This window comes from Cryptomeria japonica, chromosome 10 (genome assembly GCF_030272615.1).
Source record: "Cryptomeria japonica chromosome 10, Sugi_1.0, whole genome shotgun sequence".
Lineage (NCBI taxonomy): Eukaryota > Viridiplantae > Streptophyta > Pinopsida > Cupressales > Cupressaceae > Cryptomeria > Cryptomeria japonica.
In genome coordinates, this window is record NC_081414.1 from 236,285,568 (window position 1) to 236,312,066 (window position 26,499).

The window sequence follows — 26,499 nt, forward strand, 5'->3', positions numbered from 1 at the left end:
TAGTTTCAATCATCTACTCATCATATATTGTACTAAATTTCATCATACTTGTGTATCTTACCGTACAATTGGGAACATGTTCCAAGTTCAGCTAGGTCACATTCAAATTCCAAGAGTTTATCACTAGACATATAATTCAATTCTAGACTCGTTACTAACACGGCATATTGACTCATTGTTCAAGGCTTGTGACATCTTTTTCAGATGTGACACAATCAAGAGACATTTCAAAGTTCTTTGAACCCATATGGTATGAACCTTACCAAATTTTATTGATCCATCATCACTACACTCCAAAAGATTCATCTATATGTTTGATGAACTAAAGCTACACTTGATGTCAAGATTTGCACCTCATTGCAACTAACTAAAATCATTCTCATGAAATGGTTAGAAGTCACCATATACAAAAATTTCTCAAGATCATTTAAAGGTAACAAAGTTAACCATTTATTACTAATAGCTCCACATCGACACTATATTGGAACATCTTTTGAATTATATAATTCACTCATGTAATCAAATAGATACAACCTAACATGTTGGAAACCCATTGTAGTATATTGTAATTGATTTGTGATTGTGAATCAATAAATAATCATACCTATATGGTTGAGCAACCCTTCATTAGACCCTTCAACCATAACCAAATCAAAAAGTTTATTGGGAATATCAACGAGGTCGTCTTCAACCCAAGAACAATTCTCAAGATCATTTGAAGGCAATCTAAGTTTGCCATTTAGTAGTCATGCTCAACATTAACATTGTAACCTAACATCTTTTGAATTATATAAACACATATAATAAAATAGCTACATCTAACACAAACACAAGTAATCAAACAGGTACATCTAACACAATGGAAGCCCATTGTAACATATTATAATTGATTTGTGATTGTGAATCAATAAATTTTCACATCCACATGGTTGAACAACCCTTCATTAGACCCTTTGACCATGACCAAATAAAAATAATTATTTAGAATATCACCAAGGTTGTCTCGACCCCAAGATTCAAATACAAGAATACAATTTCCTAAACAATCTTGATATACTCTCTCAATAGGGCAAGGATGGTTGTGATGCTTTAAGAGTTCATTGTGTAGATTACAAGAACCATCTCCACTATGTTTCAAAAACTAACCATCTTAATAGTTTTATGCTATGTTTCATGTCCACAAGAAATGAGGATGTTGCTACTGTTCATGTGTCAACTTATACAAAAATTGTTTTGGTATACAACACCACAAGAAGTTGTTTCACATTTGGTAGATGCTAATTTCACGGTGCCCACTATGAATATTATATGTATCAACTTATTCAAATCTTTGAAAAACATTTACAACAATATTACATTCTCAAGTCCCCAATCAAAAGAGGAAAACTGATAAAACATCATTTGCAATTTAATTTGTATACACAAGGATCACAAGGACATTTGGACAACATAAATGATAATTTCTTTAAACATTTCATTATATTCATTTTAAATGTATTCAAACAAAGGAGGAGATTGATCTATCTCGAATCCAATACCTTTGTTTAAAAACATCATGTGTGGAGGTTGACTTCGCAGTGTGATGGTGAAAAAGTGGCATTGTTAATGTTGTCACTAAGGTTCAAACCCCATGAAGGATGGAGTGAGAAAGAAGAGGGGGAGGACACTGAAGGAGGAAGGAGGGCGTGAAGAGGAGAAGATCAGTCAGCGTTAATGTGGAGGAAGAGGTCAGTTGTTAATGCCCAAGAGAAGGTCCCCCATTTGTGGCCTCATCTAGAGCAAGGGCTAGGCTAAAAATCCTTGCACTCATCAAAAAAAACATCATGTGTGCATCAAAAACACATCACATACTATATGTCAAAATTCCCTCAACAAATTTAAAAATTTAAAGAGAAGGAAATGTCACTGAATTGAGATGATACATCAATTCTACACAAATTGTCATACACTTGTAAACATTTTTTTTCCTTTGCCACTCCTATTTTTTTACTTTTCCACTCTCAAATTCAGCATGCACGATCATGATAAGCCTAACATAAACTTCAAAACATAGGCAAAATCAACAAGGCCCAAGCTAATAAATTTACGCAAAGCCTCAACAAGACATGCCAAGTTAATATCTTTTCCAAATGTCGACCCCGACGCCTCATCAATGAAGGCAAGCCTTCTCCTATTTGGCTTAAGCAATTATTGTCTATCAAAGAAGTTACAATACACGATGATGTTCCCACCACAATTTTTTCTAAATAACATTGTCATCCGAATAAGTGCCTAACAAAGATCGCTTAAAGAGGTTCAATACATAATTATAACCATGATTTATTTATCCCAATTATAGTTTTGACCACTCGCTAGGTAACAGTGCACATTTGATATAGAGGCACTACACCCGCGAGATAGAGATACCACATTCACATAAGTGCACTCCCTAGATCACCTCGATCATTTGCTAGGTGACCGGCACATATTCCAAATTGGACGTGTCGTACAACAGATATGCGAAGTGCAAACTTTCCTACAAATTGCTCTTTTTGGATACAAAGAGCCACTGATATTATGATCATCTTTATGAGTTTGCTATGTATTCTTTGCAGAAAAACTAAGCGATTTTTACTATTTAATAACATTACCTTAACCATGTCATTCTCCTCCACCACCCTCCACCCATGTGCAATATAATTGGTATTACTTTTCTTACACATTGATTAGTTTTAAAAAGAACAGCTTCAACTAAAATCTCTGACGAGTATGAACTGAACATCAATATCATTCAACCAAATTTCTGTTGATTACACCAAAATTCCAATGATGACATATCCAATCGTCTTACATAAAATGAACAAGTAAATGAAAATTTAAAACTAAATTATTAAAATTCTAACTAGAGATAAACCTTACGCAATGGTGAGTTTCTTCAGCTCTTATTGATCAGTGCAAAACACGGAATTTGAATACCGATTTCACATCAAAATTTGCAGCAAAATTGCTTTCCCAAACCCTTAAATACGGACGAATTGTAAGAATTCTATCACAAGTAAAAGTTTGTTGGAAGCAATAAGAAAATCAATGACTTCTCCTCAAACAACAAATTGCTAACACTGCTTTCGAAATTAGGATATATCTAGTCTAAAGTAAAGTGTGCCAACAAAATATAATAATAAATACTTTGATTTTATTCCAAAGATCCTGTGAAGTTGGATATCCATTCATTCTACAGTCTGTCCCATTGTCTTTGCCGTGACCTGGGAAAACCTGTGGCATTTGCACCAAAACTTTCTTGACGCTTTGTAGTTTCGATTTTTGTCAAGATGCAAATGAAATATATTTGATTGGTTCGGTTCTAAATGCAGTTTAGCGTCTGAAGGAGCAGTTCTTTGGTTGGCATTTGGACCATTTAGTCCCTTACTTTGGAAAGGTTTTAATAGAACAAGAATAAGACACCTTATAGTCTCAATAGGTTTCTATCCTTAAAATATGTTACACCAATAAATCCCTACCCATAGGAAGAAAAAACTGCACAAGTTTCAGAATCGCCTCTCCTAACAAATCAGAAAATGCTCCATATAGCATGTACATGTTATTGGAAATTGTCAATGCTTGCAAATTGTCCAACATGAAAATCACCCAAACTGAAACGTGAAAAGAAACTTAAAAGCTAAAAGCATGATTGTATTTCCATGTCTACAACCACATTAGAGAAACCAATTCTAGCAAAAGCTAAGGCAGCATCTTATGATAAGCTGGGTATTATTTACCATTACCATAAACTTGTATACCAGAGGAAAAGAGAACATATTCCTCATGAAGTCCCCAAACAAACCTGAAGAGCATTTACTGAAAAGCATGTCGGAAATAATATCCCCAAAGTCCTTTTGCCTCCCCATTTACTCAGTATTCTCATGATTATCTAATAATAATAAAGTTATAACTATTAAAACCTGCTCCCAAAATTTGTAGTGTCTACTATCATACCATAAAAGCGAAGAGCAACCTGAGAAGTGTCATCATATACCAGTATGATTTATGTACCATATTTCTATCAACCCCCATTTCGCATGTAACTACTAAAATAATCACGAGTATGCAAGGAAAATATTTTATCCCTTGCAACATAGAATTATTTTAGTCTACTCCTCTTGAACATTGACCAACTCATATTCAACGAGCGAGAGATTATTGTCCTCCTTCACAACAAAATCTGCAGGCTCAGTTACCTCAATCCTACCCCATTTATCAACAGCAAGACGCATGGATCCTCTAAACATATCAATCTTTGCATTGCGGAAGACTACCGTTGATCCTTCCTTCATAAGATCCACTGCCAAAACACAGAAATTCATCATGCGAACAAAAGAAATTAAAATAACGAAGAACATATATTAATAGGCCAAAACACGGTTGCAAAACCAAAAGAAAAAAAAAAGATGAAACATTTGTATCATAGATATAAACAGCAGTTGGCTAACATACTAGAGAAGAGGTACAATATGTGCCAAACAGACAGACTTGTTGCATAAAAGCCCATATCAAACATATTAGCACCGTACACATGAAAGCGATCTAAAATAAAACTAAGAGAATCTCATACAGCAAAATAACTTTGCTAGATCTTCAATTCAAATACACTGTCTCACAGTTTTAACTGTTCACCATCTAGCAAGGACGTAGTTTGACCAAAATGTCTGAGCTAAACTTTGCTTCCAGGAACAAAATTGCATTTTAATATAGTTGATTGAGGCTCCTGCTATTTAAATACATCTAGTTTGAAAAAAATTCCTCTTTAAAATCTAACATTATTGACTATTTTATTTGTTTGACCAAGAGATAATTATCATTTGAATCCTAGGATTTCCTGGTGTATTGAAGTTGACTTTAAGTGGTACTCATTTAGTGCCATAAATAGTAAAATCCTTTCATCATTCATTGCTAAGCTTCAATCCTAGACAAGATCTCTGTAAATCATCTCTGTGATGTAGACATTTGTAAATCATCTGGTGAAAGATATAGGTTGCTTGAGTCACATCAGCTGCCTTTGCAGAGGTAGATGCTTCTAAACCATTGCATGATAATGACAGCTCCTAGACAATGAATGTGATCCATTGTAATCTCTATTACCATAAATGCAATGGCAAAGCTCCATTTCACGTTATAGCTGGCAAAACACATTTCTCAATTTAAATGGCCTAAAGATTGAAGATTGACAAAACATCAAAGAATGAAAGACCAGAACCTTCTGGTCACCTTAATACTGATGCAATGATGGCAGAAACTGAACCAAAAAATTGCTTTGTTGCCTGTTGTTGAAAAACCTAAATTGTATGGTACTGATAACTATGAAACAGTAAGGGCTAAAATGTTGCTCGACTCTGTCCTCTTCCCTGAGGCTTGCAAAAAGGAAACCTTGTTCTAACAAAAGTCTTGAAGAATAAAAGGGAAGTTGATCAAGGTGAAGATATCTTGAAAAGAAAAAATAGCTTCCAACCTTTCCGGTTTGAACTCTAATCAAAGATCCCCCAGTGTGAAACCTACCAAAGGTGCTAGTAAAATTCCTCTACAAAGAAGCCAAGATATAACCAGGACAACTTCGAAATAGAGGGCCCTAGCCCTATAACCTATGTTATTGAGACCTCCCAAAAAGACCCTCAGTCAGACTTCTCTTCTGGAGGAGTGAGAAAAGCTGGGGAGTTTTTACTTTGCTTTGACAGAACATGTAGGTGTGGAGGAACTCCTGCCCATTAACGTTCCTAAACTTATTCATTGTTGTCATATGAAGATAATCAGTTGGAGTGTTTGTTGTCTTGAAGCTCAAGATAATAGATTTGTTATTTGAACCTTTTGTAAAACCAAACTGGATGCTGATATACTGGTCTTGCAAGAAAGCAAAATCTGTGTGATTCAATCTAGAGTGTGCCCTTAAAATTTAATTGGTCAGGAGCAATCATCCTCTTTTCCAATCACAATAAAGGATGCAGGGGGTCTGTTATACTTCTCAACCAGAATTGCACTCGCTTTATTGTTAATAAAGGCTCCTCCTTGCTCAATAGCTACATGGAACATCCTGTTCACCCAAGGGGCAAACTGTTGCTATATGCTCAACTTATGCTCCAAATGACTATAGAAAACATTCTGACCTCTATAACTGACTTCAATAGATTGAAAAAAGAGAAGATATATATGGAGTTAGTAAATTTGATTGAAAGGGCAATGATCTTTTCTTCTAAGTTAAATTCAAAAGGAAAAACAATATATAGTGAAGCGCCTTGGATTGTGTTAAAAGGCCAGCAAAGGATTTTGGTTCACTTGGAATAACATGTAAAAAAATAATAGAGGACATTTCTCCCGGCTGGATAGGTTCTACCTGGACAAAAATTTCTTTGTTGCTTGCCCCTTTGGAGAAAACAATGTGGTATGAGTTTTCCCTTTAATGCATTCATATCAGTGCCCTATAGAAATGGAGTCCTTTCCATCTGTTGTAACTAGTCAGCCAAAAGCAAAACTTAAGGCCTCTTTCAGATGAAAGATGATTCTTGCCTCAAAGGTTCACCAGCTTGTGGAACATTCACTAGGCACTGAGTGAATTGTTCCAGAATCCTTAATTGGTCCTTCACTGTCACTGTTGTTAAGAACCTTCTGAGGACCCTATGGTAAAGATCAAGCTTAGAAAAGACTGGACTTGTTAAGAAAATTTCATTTCTGTAGAATGGGATCTTCAAGTTGAGACAACATTTGAGGTATTAACAATTTTTCAAAGGCAAAGGTGTAAATTGAGATCAAGTCTGAATTGGCTCAAATTGAGTGATGATTGGATAACATTAGGGAACAAGGGGATGCGTCTACTGCCCAAAAACCCCCATCCCTGTCTCCTACCCGTTTCCAGGATTGGGGGGACGTCCCTTTGCCGTCCCCAAACCTGCCAAAATCCGCTGAAATGCCAGGAAATGTCTCGCCATCCCCTGCACTTGGGAACGTTCCCAAGCATTAAAAACATAAAAAAACACTTATTTTAATTTTCTTTGCATTGTTAGTGATGTGGGGGACCCCTAATGAGATGATAGTGACTCATATGGTTCTATGTCTTTGGCTATTGATAGCCTGAATGAGGCTTAGTTTCATAGACTGCTGTATATTGATGTTTGAGACTTTGGATATTGATAGACCATGGTTTTTTGATGTTTGAGACTGCTGTTATAATGCTTTATTGAAATTTATTATGTTGTTATAGTTATACTGCTGCTCACATGATTTATTTACATTTTGATATTGTTTTTCAGTTATTGGCATATCTCTCTTTCCCCCTCTCTCTATAATATATATATATGGTCCTCTAGGAAATATCCCGGGAACGCGTTCCCTGCCATCCCGTCCCCATCCCCAAAACTTCATGGAACATAGATTTACTTTAACTCTCTTCTCTTTTTTTCTTTCGAGTTCTTTTTTACCATTATTCCATAATTTTCTTTTTTCCCTTTTCTTGGCCATTTTATTTTCATTTTATATTTGTTTTTATTTAATTTTCTTCTTTGGTTTTATTTTTATTTTCCTTCTTATCCCTTGCATTCTCTTTCTTTAATTTTGTGTATTTAAAAACATTTTCTTATCAATATTAATCTGTATCTTATTTTAATATATATTTTATCTAACATTATTTTGTAACCTATTATAATTTATTACTAATACTTTAACATTCTCTTCTTTTTTCTTTTTCTTTTTAACTAATATTATATAATATTCTATTTACAATTTCCTATAATTATATATTAATCTTTTCTTATCATATTTGTTTTAATTTCATCTTTGGTTTTATTATTATTTTCCTTCTTATTCCTTCCATTATTATCTTTATTCCATTATATTTTGCTTCATTCTATAATTTTATTATATTACATCTATTTTAATTTCCATTTATCTTATTTATCTTTTTCCCTTTTAGGATATATATATATAAAGTATTTTATTAACTGTGTTGGTTTTATATAATTGATTAGGATATATATATATATATATATATATATATATATATAGTATTTTATTAATTGTGTTGGTTTATATAATTGATTAATTTTATTTTTATATTTAATTTATAATTTGATACGTATTTTCTTATACCTTGCATTAAATTAGTGCTCATCTCTTATTGTCTTATTTATTTTTTCATTTCCCTTTATTTTATTTTATATCAATTTATTACAATCATTTTATCTTATAATTATTTTTGGTATATTATTCAATTGTTCTTGTTTTGATTTTCTTTACCCCTTTCTCCCTTCTACCTATTTATCCTTTTCTTCATCTTTTATCCCTCCCTCCTAACCCCTAACTCTTAGGTTCCCGTGCCATTGGTCTTAGACCTCTTTCACTCTATCTATTTATTCTGCTTGGTCTGCTAACAATCATTTCAATTCTCTTCTCTATATATTCTGCTTGGTCTGCTAACAATCCTTTCAATTCTCTTCTCTTGCCGATCATGGATCATATCTCTTCTCTATATATTCTGCTTGGTCTGCTAACAATCCTTTCAATTCTCTTCTCTTGCCGATCATGGATCATAGTGTTTGATCCAAAAGGATGGCAACAAAAAACTACATGGTCTAATCCAAAAGAAAGCATATTGAATTCATTGTGGACTGTGGAAACATCATGAATCTGATGGTAAAGGTGGGCATGCCCTAAGGATGTAACCACCAGTGGAGATTTAGCAATGTGTGAGTTGTAGCTTAGATGGCCAACTTGGTGGGTCTGTCTGCACACGCTCTAGGATTGTCACAAAGTCCATTGAATTCGAGATGTACTTGGGCAAGGAATCAGGGTTATGATGCCGTATAGCTGTGCCCTTTGTTCTCTGACTTGTTGAACCATGCTTCTCAGCTGCTACAGAAATTGAAGGTCAAATTCAACCAGTTGATACATTGAACTGAAACCATGCAGATAGTTGGAACAAGGCAAGAGGCAGGCATCTGGGTTGCTCCAAAGAATCTATTGGGACAGCCAAAAGATACGTGATAATTTTGTTTTCAAATATACAAAAGAATGACAAAATGTGAAATAATTAAACAACCAGGTGACAATAGTTCCTGAAATTATATATAGGATAAGTACCAATTAGAAATTTATAAAAGGGAAAACCTCAGGCAAAACATACCCTTGATCTAAGACCATGCGGATAGTTGGACCAAGTCAAGCATCTAGGTTGCTCCTAAGCTATGTCATAAGGTTTGCGAAAATTAAAGTGAAAATTTTGACATATTGCAAATTTAAAGAAAAATTATAAGAATCGTTAAAGTTCACCATCAGATTCATACAGAAAAACATTTGGGGTTTTCTATTAAATATGTTTTAAAAACATGCTTTCGATTTGGCATTTTCAATTTTTTCTCACAGGCTTCTGTTGCAAGACACGGTGAGCGTCATTTTATTGGCATTGATAATCTACTGCTCAATGTTGCAGATTTAGGTGACACTTCAGAAAAAATTATTCATAGAATTGATGGAATTCACAGCAATTTGATCCCCATTTTGAAAGTTAGAGGCCAGGCCCATGCTTGAGGCACACATTATTAGATAGGAGGGCTTGTTCATCGACTGCCTCATGCTGTTGAAGAGTTGCACAGCATCACATCATATTGTGTAGACGCTGGGGCTGTGGGAGGCAGAACCTTACCACACCAATTTTAAATAGCTCCTTACATTTATTTTAGGTTTCATTCTTTTTTCTTTATTTTTATATTTAGGTTTTCCTTTTATTTTATTTTTTGTTGTTTCTAAAAGCTAATACATTAAGATCTAAAATATGATGTTTTTTTATTATATTAAAATTAATATTGTAAAATCTTTGATTTAAAATTTTTTTAATATTAGTATATTTATTTTATAAAATTTAAAAAATTAAATATATTTAAATCAAACATTAAAACTTACTTATATTTTAATATTTTTAAATTTATTATAATGTATTATTTCATATATAGAAAATATTAAAAATTTACAAATTTATATTAGTTGAACTTGAACAAAAAAAAAATTCAAATTTATCTTTGCTGAACTTAGAATTCAAATGTTATCTTTGTTGAACTCAAACACAAACACAAACCCCTTGTGACATGGGTCTAAGTATCTGTAGTTACAAAATTGGGGATAAATCGTGATTACTCACAGCCCACCCAAAACCGCTTTTTTCATTGTAAAAATGTCTTGATTTTTTGAAAAAATCACAATCAACAAGTTTGACCATAGAAATTGTGATAAACTTGCCAATAAACTGGGAAAAGAAACTGACCAGTCACAATTAAATTGCAATTTTCCACAATTATTCAATTTATTTGTGATTTTTTCAATTTTTTGATTGAAATTTTGGGGTTTCTGAGTTCTCTAATTTCGGTAACAACTCTTTCTAAATGATTTCCTAATCCTCTCCCAGTTTTTTCTCAATTAATTAAAAAAAAATTCATCTTTTAGTTTCCCCGTTCAGTTCCAAGAAAGACTACTGCTAAGACTACTGCTTCTATTAAAAGATAGAAGCACCAGGAGCCATTCTTAAAACATGGTGGAAGTAATTAAATCTTAATTTTCATATTCATATGTTATTTTTTGTTAATCTTTGGTGTATCTCTTTTTAGGGTCAAAATAAATTCATTCAATGGCAATAACAACCTTGATTTAAGCAATGAATTCAAAGGAATTGCATGGGAATCAGCTGAGAACAGCCAAACCCCAACCACGAGCACAAGCAATTCAAATGGGAGAGCATTCCAATTAGATTGTCCTTTCAAGTTGTTTGGCACCACATGCCAAAGACTTATTTTAACAAACAAACTCCTTTGTGCCAATTTGCAACATTCCTTAACTAACAGGGTAACTTGTTCAAGTAGGGGTCAACCTTAGTTAATGCACACTTTTACATACCCTTGCAAAGGGGGTTGGGCCTTGTTGAAAATTCACACTTGAAAGGTCTAAGATGATCATATTATTTCAAGGAGACATCACTACACCAATATCCCCTTGTACACCACAAGGTTCATTTAGACCACCTTCAATTCTGACCTCAGTAAGGGCAATAGAATTAAGGAGGAAGTGAAAGATCACAGGATCTTCGTCACCAAACCCGATACAAATATGTTCAATTTGAGGGAATGACTAATGTATATAAGGTTATTGCCATTTCTTTTTTGATAACGGTATTCCTTTGCATAATGTTTGATCTCCTTATTACAAGGAGTTTATCATCAAGTTAGGCAGGGCCAGTAGAGATTATGTGGGTTCTAGCAAGACTCGACTGAGAACCGCTCTTGGAAAAAGGTACTCTACTACAAAGGATGCTTGAATTACAAGAGCCATTGCAACTTATATTTATGACATGTCGAAATGGAATAGGCAGAACGAGTCAAAGACAGCATACGCAAAAGTTAAACATGATTCAGCTAGTAATATTTTTTGGCCAAATGTAAAATGTCACACCATTTATTCAAACAATTTTCACTGTCATCAAATTTAGGAATGCTAAAAATCCTAGTCTAGGGCAGATCAACAAGTGCATCAATACCATGCATGACTACATGAAGGCTGCCATACTGAGAGAAAGCCAACCCTAGAATTATACGCTAAGCATATCCTTGCCATCATGGAAGAAGCTGAACGCCACTCTACACATTGATTGCATATGTTTTGAATTATGTGGATAGACCTAGAAAAATTCTTCCCATTGACAATCGCATAGTGAAGAACAACCTCACAGAAGTCTTCAAGTAAGTGTATAGACCAAAGGAAGCTTTGCTGATCAAAGTTATAATAAATTTACATACCTAAATGACTAAAAGACTTCAGCAAAGATTGACAAGAAAACTTTCGGATACGACAAGACAAATTGGCAGTGACTCCATGCAAATCTAGGATTACTGAGCAAATACAGCTTTATCCACTTTCTAATGAAGAAGAGCAAAAAAGCTTGTTACTGTACATAAGGCCTTGTGTCCTGTCGATTACAAAACACCCAAGTATAGGAAGAGCCCAAGAACACAGTCAAATGTAGACCTTAAGGAACCACGACAAGGTGGTTCACATTGCAAGATGAGGATACAATACCTTCCAATAATTCCAGCTATGGCAAATTTTTGTGCTTGTTGATAAAAAAAGCGGCTATCAATTTTTCTTTTGGGATTCTCATTTTGTCAGTTAAAATTAATCTGAATTTCAGCTATTATGATACTCTGAGTGACAATAATTTTGACTTGGCAATTGGCATCATTTAGTTGTTATAAGTTAATAAAATCAGCTATTAGTTGTGTAGTGTGCTCACAATTCTATAATTTGTAAATGTTTACCTTACCCTAATATGAGGGGTAATTTAACGTAATGGGTAGGTTAAAGAATTATTCAAAGCAGCTTTGCATTGCTTTCCTTTACTGAGTTGTATCTCTGAAATAATATTTAAGATGAACCCTTTTTCCTGTTCCTTGTCAAAAAGAGTTGATTTTCTTTTATCAAGAATTTCTCTAGTTCCTATTTTTTGTTTTCTTGAATAAAAACGTTTCTCAGCTTTTCGTGTATATTGATCCTCTATCATTTTAGTTGCAAGTTGAGATTTACTCACATACACTCAAATAACTTGCTCGTTGATTTTCATTTTTGCAATAAGTTCTCTAATTCTTCATTTCCATCTCTTTGAAAGTAAGCCTCCTTGTCTTTTGTGTTCATGTTTCATTCATCCGCTATCGTTTTAGATGCAAGGCAAGATTTGCTCATATACAGTCAAATAACTTGCTTTAAAGAATCATTAAACTACAAAAACTATTAAAAAGCATCACTATATGACTATCATGTGGTGTGAGATTTTAAAATTACCCTAATTAAAAAAATTTTAAAAAGGTTAAATGACTAGCATGTAATGTCTAATCATTAAGATCATACACATTAACACTTAGACCCAAAACACAACGGGTGCAACAGGTAAAGCAACAGTACAAACCCTAGCCACGACTGCAAGGGCATTTTCCGCTAGCGATACTGATTCAGGTGAAAATGATGGAGATTCAGAAGTAGAAGATGTTTATGATGCCACTTTTTAAGATGTGCTTCATGTGGTAGATGTTTGGACAAGTGATTCAATCGAGGAGGATGAGTTCCTCCTCAAACACGCTGCTGGAGGCTCATCTAAAGGCACAAGGGAATGAGGATGTTGGGAAGGTAGATGTGGAAGTACTTGAAGAAGATCTGTTTTGAGGGCTAAGAAAAGGCTTTCTTCCCTAAACGGTTTTGGTCAATAATAATGAGGATCAGATGGAACTCATGGCTCCTACTCAAGAAACATTGATGACCAGATAGTGCTAGTGGCTTCTGCTCAGAAAGCTTCGAAGGTTAAGAAATCAGTAGTTGGTGCTGATGTTGTTCAAACTAACTTTGGTAATGAGGGCATTGGTGAGACAGTTGTTCCTTTTGCTGCTCCTGCTTTGTCACCTAAAGTTTGAGAGGAAACCTGTTAAAAGGAGGCTTGCATGTTGCAGGACACTGGTTCTTCAAGCTTGCAAATAGGTTACACTTGTGATAGGACAGTTGGGTGTTTTGGAAAGGGGCAAATTCAAATTGATATCCCGAAATCTCTAACTGTTGATTCGTCCACTTGGCTTAGGAATTTGATTGTTGAAAGATTCTACGTCAATCGTCCCAACGTTGTCCCTGACAAGACACGGGCGCTTTGGAGTTGGTAATTAAGAGGTCAAATTCAAGTAGCTGCTATACTGAATAATATTTTACTCTTTTCCTTTCCAATAAAGGAAAACTGCTCCAGGATTCTTTTTGAAGGTCCTTGGTTTTTAGGGAAGGATGGTCTTTTGCCTTAAAAAATGGGTCTCCAATGAACAATATTAGCTTCAAATTTCTTGTTTGAGTTAGATTATTGAGGTTGCTTTTAGAGTTCTAGAATGAAAAAAAGATTATGCTTATACCATGCTACTGATCCAATCATAAAATTCAAAAAGTGTTTGTTGTTTGCAAGATTATGTGTGTTTGTGGAGAAAGCCGAGGCGCTCCCTACTTGGATCAATTTGTCTTCCAAATAGGTTGTTTGGGTGCAGCAGATTGATTTTAAGGCTCTCTTGTTAACTGTCATTTTTGTTATAAAGTAGGCCATACTTCTATGGGCTGCAAAAACAACAAGAAATACAACTTCGTTTGGAGGAAGAAGGATCATACTCTTGCTACTCTTGAGGATTCTATTAGATCCTTTGACAAGGTGCAGAAGGCAGGCAATTAAGGGAAATCCCATGTGCACGATATGATGTGAGATTCCTCTTTTGAAGCTTCAAGGCTACAATAGGATTCTGCCTATGGTCTAATGTTTTTTTCTTATTCAAGAAAATATATTTAAAAGAGAAAGATCCTTTACTATGGTTAAACAAAAATCATTAGAACAATTATATAAACCACCCTGATTTTGGGTTGGTTGTAAGTAAGGTTTTGTAATGTCCTGTCTTTTGTAGTTTCTTTGTTGTTCTTTGGTTGTCCTTTGTTGTCTTCCTGTTCTTATTGCTAAATATCTCCTCTTGTAAAGGGATCTGGGACCTTCCAAACCCCTTACTTACCTTCATCAAAAACACTTAAGTCCTCTCATCACGGATTTTTAGTCTTAACCAAAGTTGCATGGACACGGATAAAGTATCGAATACGGATACGGCTATTTTTTAAGACCCCCAATATGGATACGGCTGGATACGTCATTCATAAAAAACACATACACATATATTTAACACAATTTTCTAAGTTATTCGAGGAGATTTTCATTACTTCAAAAGCAATATAGACACATAATTGCTACATAAATAATGATAAGTAGATTTAACATTTTACAATATGCAAAAATAGAAGAATTGCATTGGAAGATAACCCAAAAAATGGGTCACTGAAATAGAAAAACATTTCATTTGTCTTTCTCATTTGGTGTAGGTTTTGTTAATACCATTTTTTTTTTAAATGTGTTAATGAAGTTTTTTAAAATTAAATTTAGGAAGATTTACGTCAATTTTGTTTAAAAATCAAATCACATTAGTATTTAGCATGGTTGGAAATCAAGTATTTTCAGGCATGCGTGGGTACAATATTCGACGTGTATCTGGGTTGTATCGGATAACGGGAACGGATAAGGGAAAACGCGTTCCCGGGGAGGGACAAAGGAGTTTCTGGCAACTCTGGTCTTAACTGTTATAATCATAACACCCCCTTATAATACAAACCAGAAATGGGGAAACATCAAAATCAGTGCGATTCCACACACATATTGTATTGTACTCAAACCAACAATGTATAAAGTAAATATCAAAAAAGGTTATATACATATTTCATCAATTTTAGCATTGATATTTAAATAAATGGCAGGACTGGAGAGATCTAACATATCAACCAAGTAACTTGGGAATAACTAAGTAGTCATGCTCATAAATACATGGGAAAGTGATGACCTTATATCCTCAGCTTTGTGGTGTATTGCAGATGTATAATGAGTTTGTTGCGGTTGGTCTTCCACTTCATCATGAAGATAATATCTCTTTAAAAAGCTACTAAGCCAGAAAATTCCAAGCAAAAGAAACCAAGACTTAACAGACAACTGCTTGTCTAAACACAAAAAATGAAAAGGAAAAAAAAAAGCATTGGTTTTGTCCATTTTCTAAAATGGAAGACAAGAATTTAGAATAGCGGGCGCTCTAGTTTAAACAATATTATGCAACAGTATAGAGTCTATAGACTATAAAGTACCATACACAGCTCCTTCAGAAAAATAGAAAAACAATGTGGATGTATGAAAATGTGAATCACAATAAGGAAACAAATGCAATACACGATCCAAACTCACAATCCACACAATCACAAAATGAAGCCTAAAATATATGCACAAATCAATTGATAAACAATAATACCAACACAAAGACCTTAGGAGACTCCATTGTTACTTGTGATTTGTTTGAATGCTTGATGTAGATTTTCTCTCAATTTTTGTAGCATAACTTTGATATCATCATGATAGTATGAAGACTTGATGCTTGATAATGGATACTTGATAGTAATAGTGCTAGCTCTTGATAATGATAATGCTCATGAAATTGATAATTTGATAATGCTCATGAAATTGACAATTTGACTAAGGCATGTGTTCAAAAGTGCTAGCTAGGGAGAAATGAATGAGTGAAGATCTTATTTACTCACATTACATTTGAGCAATGGTGGAGATTAAATGACAAGATCTGCGGTTGAGAAAAATTGAGAGAAAGTTGGACCTATAATACACATGGATTGATGAGGTGGAAGGATAAGGAAAGGTGTAAATGCATAGAGGAAATAAATAAAATATTAATTTTAATTTAGGTGGGAAAATTAAATAATTTATTTGAATTTATTTAATTATGAGAGGAAATTAATTAAACAATAAAAATATTTAAATAATGTTTAGAATAAAATTGTAAAATTAATTAAATAAAAATATTTAATTAATCATGGATTGAAAAGGATAATTAAATAATTAAAAATTACTTAATTATTAGAGAAAAATTGGCTTTTTAAATAATTCAAAATTGTTTAATTAATATAGACAAGAATTGGTGAGAAATTGATGACATGACAAGATGAAAAAGCTTTAACTATTTTTTTTTGTCTACAACATGCTTCATTGAAAATTTAGTTTTGTTCCCAAATCATCACTAATGATTATACATGATAAAATAAATGAATGTCAAGCCTTGGATAAGTTTTAAATTTTTAATTAATCAGAATAACCAGCTGAAAAAAATAACTTACTACAAACAAAATTAATAACATTATCTAGGTCTAATGTACTAAAAATCAAGGTCTAGTCCTTTAAAAGCTTGATTTCCAATCTGAAATGCCCAAAAATGGCCTAATGAGAGACGTCATAAATAAATTATGAATACCATGTCAACGAAAGATAGCTCGGAATTAATGACCACATGCGTCATCCTCTTGAGGGAGTTCTAAAAGTTAATACTGATGGGTTTTCCCGTGGGAATCCTAGTCATGCTGGAATCAGAGGTACTGGGAGAGGCAGTGATAGTGGTGTGGTGTTTCTTTTCCCTATCTACAAAGGGGATAATTCTAATAATCCGATGGAGGCTCTAGCTATTTTACATGATGTTGAGAGAGGATGCTCCCTTGGCTGTAGGAGGATTATCTGTGTCAGATTCTCAGATTATTATGGATTTGTTAAATGAACAGAGGCTGAATGGAGTTAATTGGCAGTTGGCCTTAAGTGGCTAATCAGATTTTGACTCTTAGCAATTTGTTGGATTTTGTCTCTTTTTGTCATATCCCTAGGGAATGGAACAAGGTGGTAGATTGTTTGGCTAAATGGGCTTCTGAAAATCTTGAGGGTTGGGATGTGGGAGATTGGGGGTTATTACCCCCTAGTTATTCTGAGATTTTGGAAAGGTTGATCATGTAGTACAATAATATGTAATGTATTTCCTGGTTTATTTTGAATAAATTTTTACCACTTTTTCAAAAAAAAAAAAAAGGCATCTAGAATAAAATTTGTTGTTTGAAATGCTTGAGTAGAAAATTCCTAATAAAATTCAACACACCTTTCATAAAATAAAATGTCTGTATTCATTGACTTAAACAAGAGCATTTTCTTGTCCACTCCCAAGAATCTGATTTTGAAAACTTTCCTTACCCAAGAAGCCCTAAATTTGGCTTGTTGGAAATAAAACTCATAGAGAAAACACTATAATACTATTCCACTTATTGCAAATACCAAAAAGATCTTTAAGGATGACCAGACACATTGAGAAATCCAACACAAAAAAAAATGAGAGTTTCCATAATATAGGTAATTGTTTGAAAGATTTCAGTCGAAAATTTCAAAATAGCCTTAGAAAGAAACCTCATCATCTAAAAAATTCAGCACATAAAGTTTCTTTGACCTTGAATGGCAGTTCAAAAAACCCCTGTAACTACTCATGAAAATTGGTCATCACAATGAGTTGGTAAAACACAATACTTTAAGAAACCTACTTAACTAAATTAATATCTAATTTAAATTATATACTTGATTTTTCGTAGTAACAAATTCCTAAATATACTACTAAAAAATATTTTTTCTAAGGCAGATATGTATCCAAATGCATATTTGTTAAGCCAAATGAGATAAGCTCGAGTAGTAAATCGCTGAACCTTCCATTTGTCACATGCTTAGCTGTAACAAATGTTAAATGTAGAAAGGGATGAAGTTAAACCACCGCGTCCAATTCTGGATGCAGCTTACCCAAACAATCTATCACAGTGGATGAGGTTAGGTACAAGTCCAGTGTGAATTGGATAGGGGTGAAAAAACCTTGTCATGATATCTAAGCTGAATCTCAAAGAACTAAAGGTCAGGTGCAATTTCTAAGCGAATTGGAGGGGAAAACAATACCCTTGGGTCATGGAATCGAAGCAAAACACCACCTAGACAGAAATTTTAACTTAGAATTTTGAACCAGCAAATCTTAGATAAGTTTTAATTAATCAGAGTAACCAGCCGAAAAAAGAACTTACTACAAACAAAATAAATAGCATTATCTAGGTCCAATGTCCTAAAATTCAAGGTCTAGTAACCTTTCCAAGCTTGATTTCCAATCTAAAATGCCCAAAAGCGGCCTCATGAGAAACGTCATAAATAAATTATAACTACCATGTCACTGAAAGATAGCTCGGAATTAAAGACTACATGCAATTCAAAATTCCCACGAATGTAAAATATCTAAGGCAATTCAAGCATCTAGAATAAAATTTGATGTTTGGAATGCTTGAGTAGAAAATTCCTAATAAAATTCAACACATCTTTCATAAAATAATATGTCTGTATTCATGAACTTAAACGAGTATTTTCTTGTCCACTCCCAAGATTCTGGTTTTGAAAACTTTCCTTACCCAAGAAGCCCTAGATTTGGTCTGTTGGACATAAAACTCATAGAGAAAACACTATAATACCATTCCATTCATTGGAAATACCAAAAAGATCTTTAAGGATGACCAGACACATTGAGAAATCCAACCAAAAAAAATGAGAGTTCAAGATTCCATAATCTAGGTAATTGTTTGAAAGATTTCAGTCGAAAATTTCAAAATATCATTAAAAAGAAACCTTATCATCTAAAAAGTTCAGCAAATAAAGTTCCTCTGACCTTGAAGCGCACTTCAAAAAATCCCTGTAACTACCCATGAAAATTGGTCATCGCAATGAGTAGTTAAAACACATTACTTTAAGAAACCTACTTAACTAAATTAATATCTAATTTAGATTATTTTTTCATAGCAACAAATTCCTAAATATACTACTAAAATATATTTTTTCTAAAGCAGATATGTATCCAAATGCATATTAGTTAAGCCAAATGAGATAACCTCAAGTAGTAAGTCGCTGAACCTTTAATTTGTCACATGCTTAGCTGTAACAAATGTTAAACGTGGAAAGGGATAATGAAGTTAAACCACCGTGTCCAATTCCGAATGCAGCTTACTCAAACAATCTATCACAGTGGATTAGGTTAGGTACAAGTCCAGTGTAAATTGGATAGGGGAAAAAACCTTGTCATGATAGCTAAGCTGAATCTCAAAGAATTAGAGGCCAGCTGCATGTCCTAAGTGAATTGGAGGGGAGAAAAAATACCCTTGGGTCATAAAATCGAAGCAAAACACCACCTAGAGAGAAATTTTAAATTAGAACTTCGAGCCAGCAAATCTTAGATAACCACCTAATCTTTAAAAAACTTAAAATGACGAGATGCTAGGTATTAATATTCAACCTATCTGAAGGGAAGTTTGGCATTTTGCATTTTTTTAAATGAATTATTACAAAAATTAACGTTAAAAAGACTTGAAAAGCAATTTTTTTAAATGGATTTAAATTAGGTACCTTGCTCATTTCGGGCAGTAAAGACGATGATGCCAGTATCGTCGCCGACGAGACATTCGGCGATTCGCATTTGACGGACTTGGGCGTCAGGACGGCCCTTCTGCAGTACTACCTTTACATTTATCACCTTCAACACCAGATTATGCCCCGTCGTCCCCGGCCTCAACTGATCTATCTTTATGAACACTGCCTTCCTCAAACCACCCCCATTTGGAGACGACATCTTAACAATTGTAAAATCAAACCCTCTAAACCCTAGTCGAATTTCAGATTTTTGGTCAAAACCTAGCACAATGTGGAGTTAAAACAGAAAATAATGCAGACTTACATGAAACAGAACACATAGACAGAATTTAACTCTAAAATAAAAGAAGATGAATCGATTTCAAGGAAGAGAAAATGAGAAAAAAGAAGACAAAACCAGTGGCTCTGTGACTATTTTATAGTGACGAGTGACGACTAAGCGGCTTTCGGGCAGCGGGCAGGGATTCTCTAGGCGGGTATTAGGGGCGATGTGAGGTGCCCGATTTTGAGGGGTAGTTGGGGAGAATATTTGGCGGCAAGTCCTATGTTATGACTTTATTTGTCTGTATGTTAGTGGTGGAAAAACACGTGGATAAATTTTCGGCATGCGGAAGATTTGATAGAATTTTGGTGGCTTTTGCAGAATGGAAGTGGCAGCAGGTGAGGAGGAGAGGATATGACAAGGGTTTAGGTGAAGGGTTTAATAGTTATAATTTTGTTTTTATTCAAAGCAAGTTTACAAATAGTTAAAAAGAAAGCTGAAGAAAAAATACAAACGGATTCGGGTTTAATGGTTATAATTTTGTTTTTATTCAAAGCAAGTTTACAAATAGTTAAAACTAGCAATTGCACCTTGGTGTGCAATGGGTATGCCGAAAGAGATTTGGAAGGTTAGTTAGGAAAAAAATGGTCTATTTTTTTCATACATTTGTGTATTACATGAAGTCAACTTGTAGGACATATAAGAAATGATATTATTTGGGCAACAAAGGTCTCAATGGAGAAGTGATAGCTACAAATCATCTATTATAGGAATCTAAACATGATTAAAATAAAACCTTTGAATAAAAAAGATAAGTAGTTTTCATTCTCAAAACAATAATATTATTTTTGCAAGAGATAGATGAAAAGAGGGAGAGATGTAGGGATATAGAGAGATGGAGTGATAGAGATAAGGGAGAGATAAAAGAATAAATCTTGAAATTAAGAGATAGAAAGACAAAAAATGAGTGAGAGAGAGAGAGAGAGAGAGAGAGAGGTTTTTGGCTTGATCATAATTATTCCAGAACCATGTTAATCATTGAGGGGTTAGATGGAAGCATTCTCTCCTTAGCAATTTTGATAATAATCTTGGGTTGACCTAGCACTTAGAATAGTAAAGGGGTGTGGAAACCATACTACCTATAGTGAGATGGTTAGTTTAGTCTATTAGGGGTGGGTTCAAGTTAAGAACACTAAAAAATATATCCTAATTTTTTTTCAATATTTTTCTTTATGTTGTCTATATTTTGACAATACTATCAAGACAAATTATAAGAAGGATTGTAGTTACTAAGGTTTGATCAAATTTGAATGATTGTTCTCTTCAATGCAATAAATGTTCTTCAATACTTATGTAATAAATGTGATTGAGTGCACAATTTAAAGTTGATTAACACATGATGTGAGACTTGAATTAAATGCATCAAATTTTTGTATACATTAACATAAAATCAAATTGTAAAAAAAAATCCAAAGTTAGCCCTAGATCAAAGTGTAAGATGGGATTGGTCAATTAAATGTTTGATTATTTTATTTTATTTTTAATTTGATTACATTAGGATCATGGTTGTAAGAAAAAAATGCATACTTGTAGACATAACCAAAGTTAGAGAATTGCTCAAATTTTGTGTCCATAAATAAAAAGATTAAAAAAAAGGCTAAACATAAATTATCTTTTTTTGTAAGTGTAGAAATACAATAAAATATTAACCCAAATTAAAATGATAAAATGCATAAAACAAGTACTTTTTACCATCACAATATTATAAATTTCTTGAATATTGATTTAATTTTATTACAATTTTTTTGTATAATTCATTTTATTAATCCTTTCTAGTTATTCAACAAAAAAAAATTAATTGTTTAAATTGAATTTTTTTTCCTCCAAATAATTAATCAAGAAGTTGATTTTAATTTTATAATATTTTTCTACAATTTAATCTATTAATGATATACTTTATATAATTAAAAAATTCACTATTCAATCATAGTCATTGTATTATATGTTTTTATATAAATCTTTGGAATATAAAAAATAAAATAAATTATATGTATAAAAAAATATAACCATGTCTAATCTTTATCAAAATTAACAATTATAATAAAAAAAATCACACAATCGAATCCAAAAGCATTGATCTTTATATGGATGAAACTAATTGGTGAGTTTTATCTTTCCATTGGTTAGAAAAAAATCTTAGAAAATGAAAAAAAATGTTAGAAGATAAATTAAAATCTTATCTTAAAATTTAAAATGGACTTTAGATGTCCCTATTGGGAATTGAACTTGGGTCTCCATAGTGAGAATCCAGTGTTTTAACCAATTAAGCTCAACCCCTTGGACTATTTAAATCTTAATATTATTTTCAAAAACAAAATAAAATAATATATAAACAAAATTATATTTATCTTTTTATTGTCGTAAACAAATAAATCTTACATACAAAATATTTTAAAGTAATAATTTTACAAAAATTATAAATTAAATTTATACAACTTTGAGATATAATATTTTAATTATCAATACATAAACATACCATATATAATCTAACATGTTATATTTTAGCTTTCCTATAAAAAAAAATTAAATGAAATATAAGCTCCTAACACTAATCAATAAAAACACTTTAAGATTATATAAAAGAAAATATTTGTTTGAAACTACATGGTGGTTAACTACCTTAATCACATTTTTATGAAGAATCAAATGAGATTGTTTACGGGCTTTGTTTGATTAGGGTACCTTTTTAACTCACCCTGTGTTCATTTGACTCAATATCTGTGGGGCCCTCTTGTCATAGGTTTTTTTTATCAAACAAGATTATAATTTCACTAACCGTTGAAATAATCAAAGAGAAACTGTACAAAATTTTGAAAAAAAATGAAATATTGATAACGGTGCTAATTGTATAATAAAAAAATAATATGGGAAATAATGATAGGTACAATCTTTAATTTATTTAAACTATGTACATGCATAATAAACCATTAATGCAAAGGGTTTGGAGAAAAATGCGACCGTAGAAGACATCAAATACAAAATGGCAGAATAAAGAACGCATTAATGCATATTACTTGTGTTGCGTACAGTTCACAACATAACTAATATGCAAGTTGCTCAGTGCGGAAATATCATCCGGAAGTAATATCGGACGGCTAAAGAGGCTCCAATCGTCTTGCACTGACTACGATGGAAAGCAATGAAACCAAGGAAAGAAATCACAAAAAATATGAACGGTGACGATCATCCCGATCGTCTTGCAGGCCTTCACTTAGCATGTCCACCGTTGATAGACAAAATAAGCTCGGTGCATTTCATAGTAGGAGACGCCTTCGGCATAAAGAAAGCTAAAGAAAAAATACAAACGGATTACAATAGACTTCCAATTGAATATGACAACACCAGTCATAGTGAACAAGAAGATTGCAAATGTCAACAAATGGCATACATAAGAATCAAAGTATTAATAATTCAATTTGAACACTTCACATAGATCTATCTCGTTACTATTGTGGAACTCTTAAGTTTGATTTTGAATTAGTTTATTCTCTTGTATTAGGTGAAGGATTTAATAGTCGAGTATGTTATAGGATTAAAAAAAAATTGATAAATTAATATTTTACTATTACTTGTATTTGGATGAGATGCAATGGTTACGTCGATAGAAAGATATACTTTGTGTTTTAATTTTGGAAATGTTAGACCAAATTACTAATTGTGATAGGAGAAAAGTAGTAAGCAAATGTACATGATATCAATTCAATATAAGTGAAAACTACAAAAAGTGAATTTGCATATGCATACATCTAAACAACACATACATATTGTTACAATTGTTCATATCAAATGTACTCGACATAGATGTAGTATAAGAGATAGATGTCGTATTGGAAGAAATGAATTTCGCATTCTTATGACAATGATATATGTGACATGTATTTGAAAATAAAGACAAACAATTTTCATGGAGAATACATGTTTTTTTAAAACAAACATTTACATATGTTTATCCTTAAACAAGTGCGTAGATATTTTTACTCCCTAAAAGCTATGAGTAAATTTTTGACATTGAATTATTTTGTATCTAAACTTATGAGTTATATAATATATATTTAAATATAATGTATTATTAAATTATGTAATTTATCTTAATGTAACAAAAGAATAATTATATCTGTAGTTTTCTCTTATTATCACACAGATATTTCTATAAATTTCTTCCTTTGCATTTATCTCAATATTTCTCTTTGTTTCTATTTACTTATTGTATACAACATCTTGATATGTTCTCTTTGTTTCTATTTACTTATTGTATACAACATATTGATATGAAGGCATGAACTCTTCTTTATATTATTAGATTATTAGATTGTAAGTACTATATTATTGTATATTTTAATTATTATTTCATTGCTCTATTAGTTAATATATTACTATATTCTAACTATTATTTCATTATTATTTTAATTTTAATTTTATTTTTATTAGTGAATGCTTTTGATTGGAGCTATGAACCAATGAGGCCACGATTTTTAGGGACCTCATCTTCAGAGATGTTTGGCAAGTCCACCCTTGTATCTCCTCTTCCATCCTAATGCTCCATGTTTGTGTGCCTATGTTGTGTTGGTCTCCATATCCCGTTGTTGTCGTGTGCAGGTGTCTCCTTATCTCTTTGGCAATTCCACCCTTGTTTCTCCTCTTCCATCCTAATGCTCCATGTTTGTGTGCCTCTGTTGTGTTGGTCTCCATATCCCTTTGTTGTCATGTGCATGTGTCTCCTTATCTCTTTGTCGTCATGTGTAGGCATCTCCTTATCTCTCTATTGTTTCCACCACCTCGCGTAGGGATTTCCTTATCTCTCCATTGCTACACGCAAGGATCCCTTATCTCTCCATTTTTTCATATGTATCTCCTTATACATTCAAGGCATTAACACCTTCGTTGGTTGCATGCATGGAATACCTCCTCTAGATAGTCCACCATCTGACACTATCGTCAACCTACTTTACTTTGTCTTCTTTGAGGCGTGTGGGTGTGAACCCCAATGTGGGGCCTATCCTTCATTGCTCTATGAGATGTGGGGAACCTGTCATCGCCAACTAACTAGAGCCTCTCCTTTGTTTGTCCTTCATCCACATTAGCATCAACCCACAACCACCAACAAGTGAGGATCTTTGACGAGATTTGAACCAGGGAAGCAACTTTAACATTGCCTTGCAACAACCATTGCACTATAGGGTCAACCCATTGTTTTAATTGTATTGTTGTATTCTTTATATTATATTATCATCAACATTAACTCTAATGATAATTGTAACCTGAAATTTAATTAACTCTAATGATAATTGTAACCTGAAATTTAAGTATGACTCACTAATCCAGAAACCTGGATTTATAGTTGTATTATTTTGTATACTTTTATTGAGGGCAATTGCCCGACTTTCAAATGTCCTAGGTATAAAAAAAATTTATAGTGTTGCCAATTGGATGTGTATGAGGTAACAAATCCCAGACTTGAATCTATTCAAGGAGAGCAAGGGGTCTAGATCTTACATGTCAACAACTTAGAATATAATTAAGCTCATTAACTAAATATATAAAATTCTAGGATTTTGCTCACATGCATTGGCACTCTATTTCACATAAAAAAATCACCAACTTAGTAAGAATTCTTTTACATAAGAATAGTTTTTTTGTAGCTTCCACGTTTGAAATAATTTACTTGACTGAACTCATGAAATAATACATTTTCGGAACTACATAGTAATATTTTTAAAACTAAGAACTATGCAACAAACTAACAAAAAGGTGTTTAGGGGTAATAAAATAAATATTTTAAATAACTAACATGAATATTAAAAATATTAATCAATGTGATATTTTTTTGAAAGTAAAATTGAATAACTTTGCAATTAATAAAGATTTTTGTTTTCTATCATAACCTTGCAATTCAAGGTTAATTATCTAAATGTCATTCTTTATAAACACCGATATCAATTTTTATTAATATTATTCTACACATTATCATTGTTATTAATAATTTAAAATATGAATTGTAAGTGCAACCTTAATAATAATAACTATGATTAATAATAAAATGGAAGCTATTCATTTTATTAATAATAAATACAATGTTACCATTTTTTATTATTTTAGTACTTGTATTCCCAAAATTACCAATAGTAATAACCTTAACATGAATATTATTGTTGTTAGAATTGTTACCATTTTTAACCATGGTGAAAGCTTTTATTATTACCTAAACTTATTCACCATTTTCATCCAATCAAAAAACTCTTAAACATTTCCACAAAAAATGTATTCT

The 26,499-nt window shown here is 32.7% G+C and overlaps 1 protein-coding gene across 1 annotated transcript; it reads right to left on the bottom strand.

The window, feature by feature from the left end:
* Positions 1-3,643: 3,643 nt before the first annotated feature.
* On the bottom strand, positions 3,644-20,398 carry LOC131055441 (uncharacterized protein At4g28440). Its single transcript, XM_057989924.2, has 2 exons — positions 19,889-20,398; positions 3,644-4,318 (listed from the first exon to the last, which is right to left on the bottom strand). Exons 1-2 carry the CDS (start codon positions 20,109-20,111, stop codon positions 4,128-4,130), a joined length of 414 nt encoding a protein of 137 aa, XP_057845907.1. The 5' UTR covers positions 20,112-20,398; the 3' UTR covers positions 3,644-4,127.
* Positions 20,399-26,499: the final 6,101 nt, after the last annotated feature.

What these genes read in the sequence shown, in the direction of transcription:
- LOC131055441 (XM_057989924.2), bottom strand. Translation starts at nt 20,111, where the DNA reads ATGTCGTCTCCAAATGGGGGTGGTTTGAGGAAGGCAGTGTTCATAAAG. An exon ending in TACTGCCCGAAATGAGCAAG is followed by an intron (nt 4,319 to 19,888) that starts GTACCTAATTTA and finishes GTGTTTTGGCAG; the next exon opens with TGGATCTTATGAAGGAAGGA.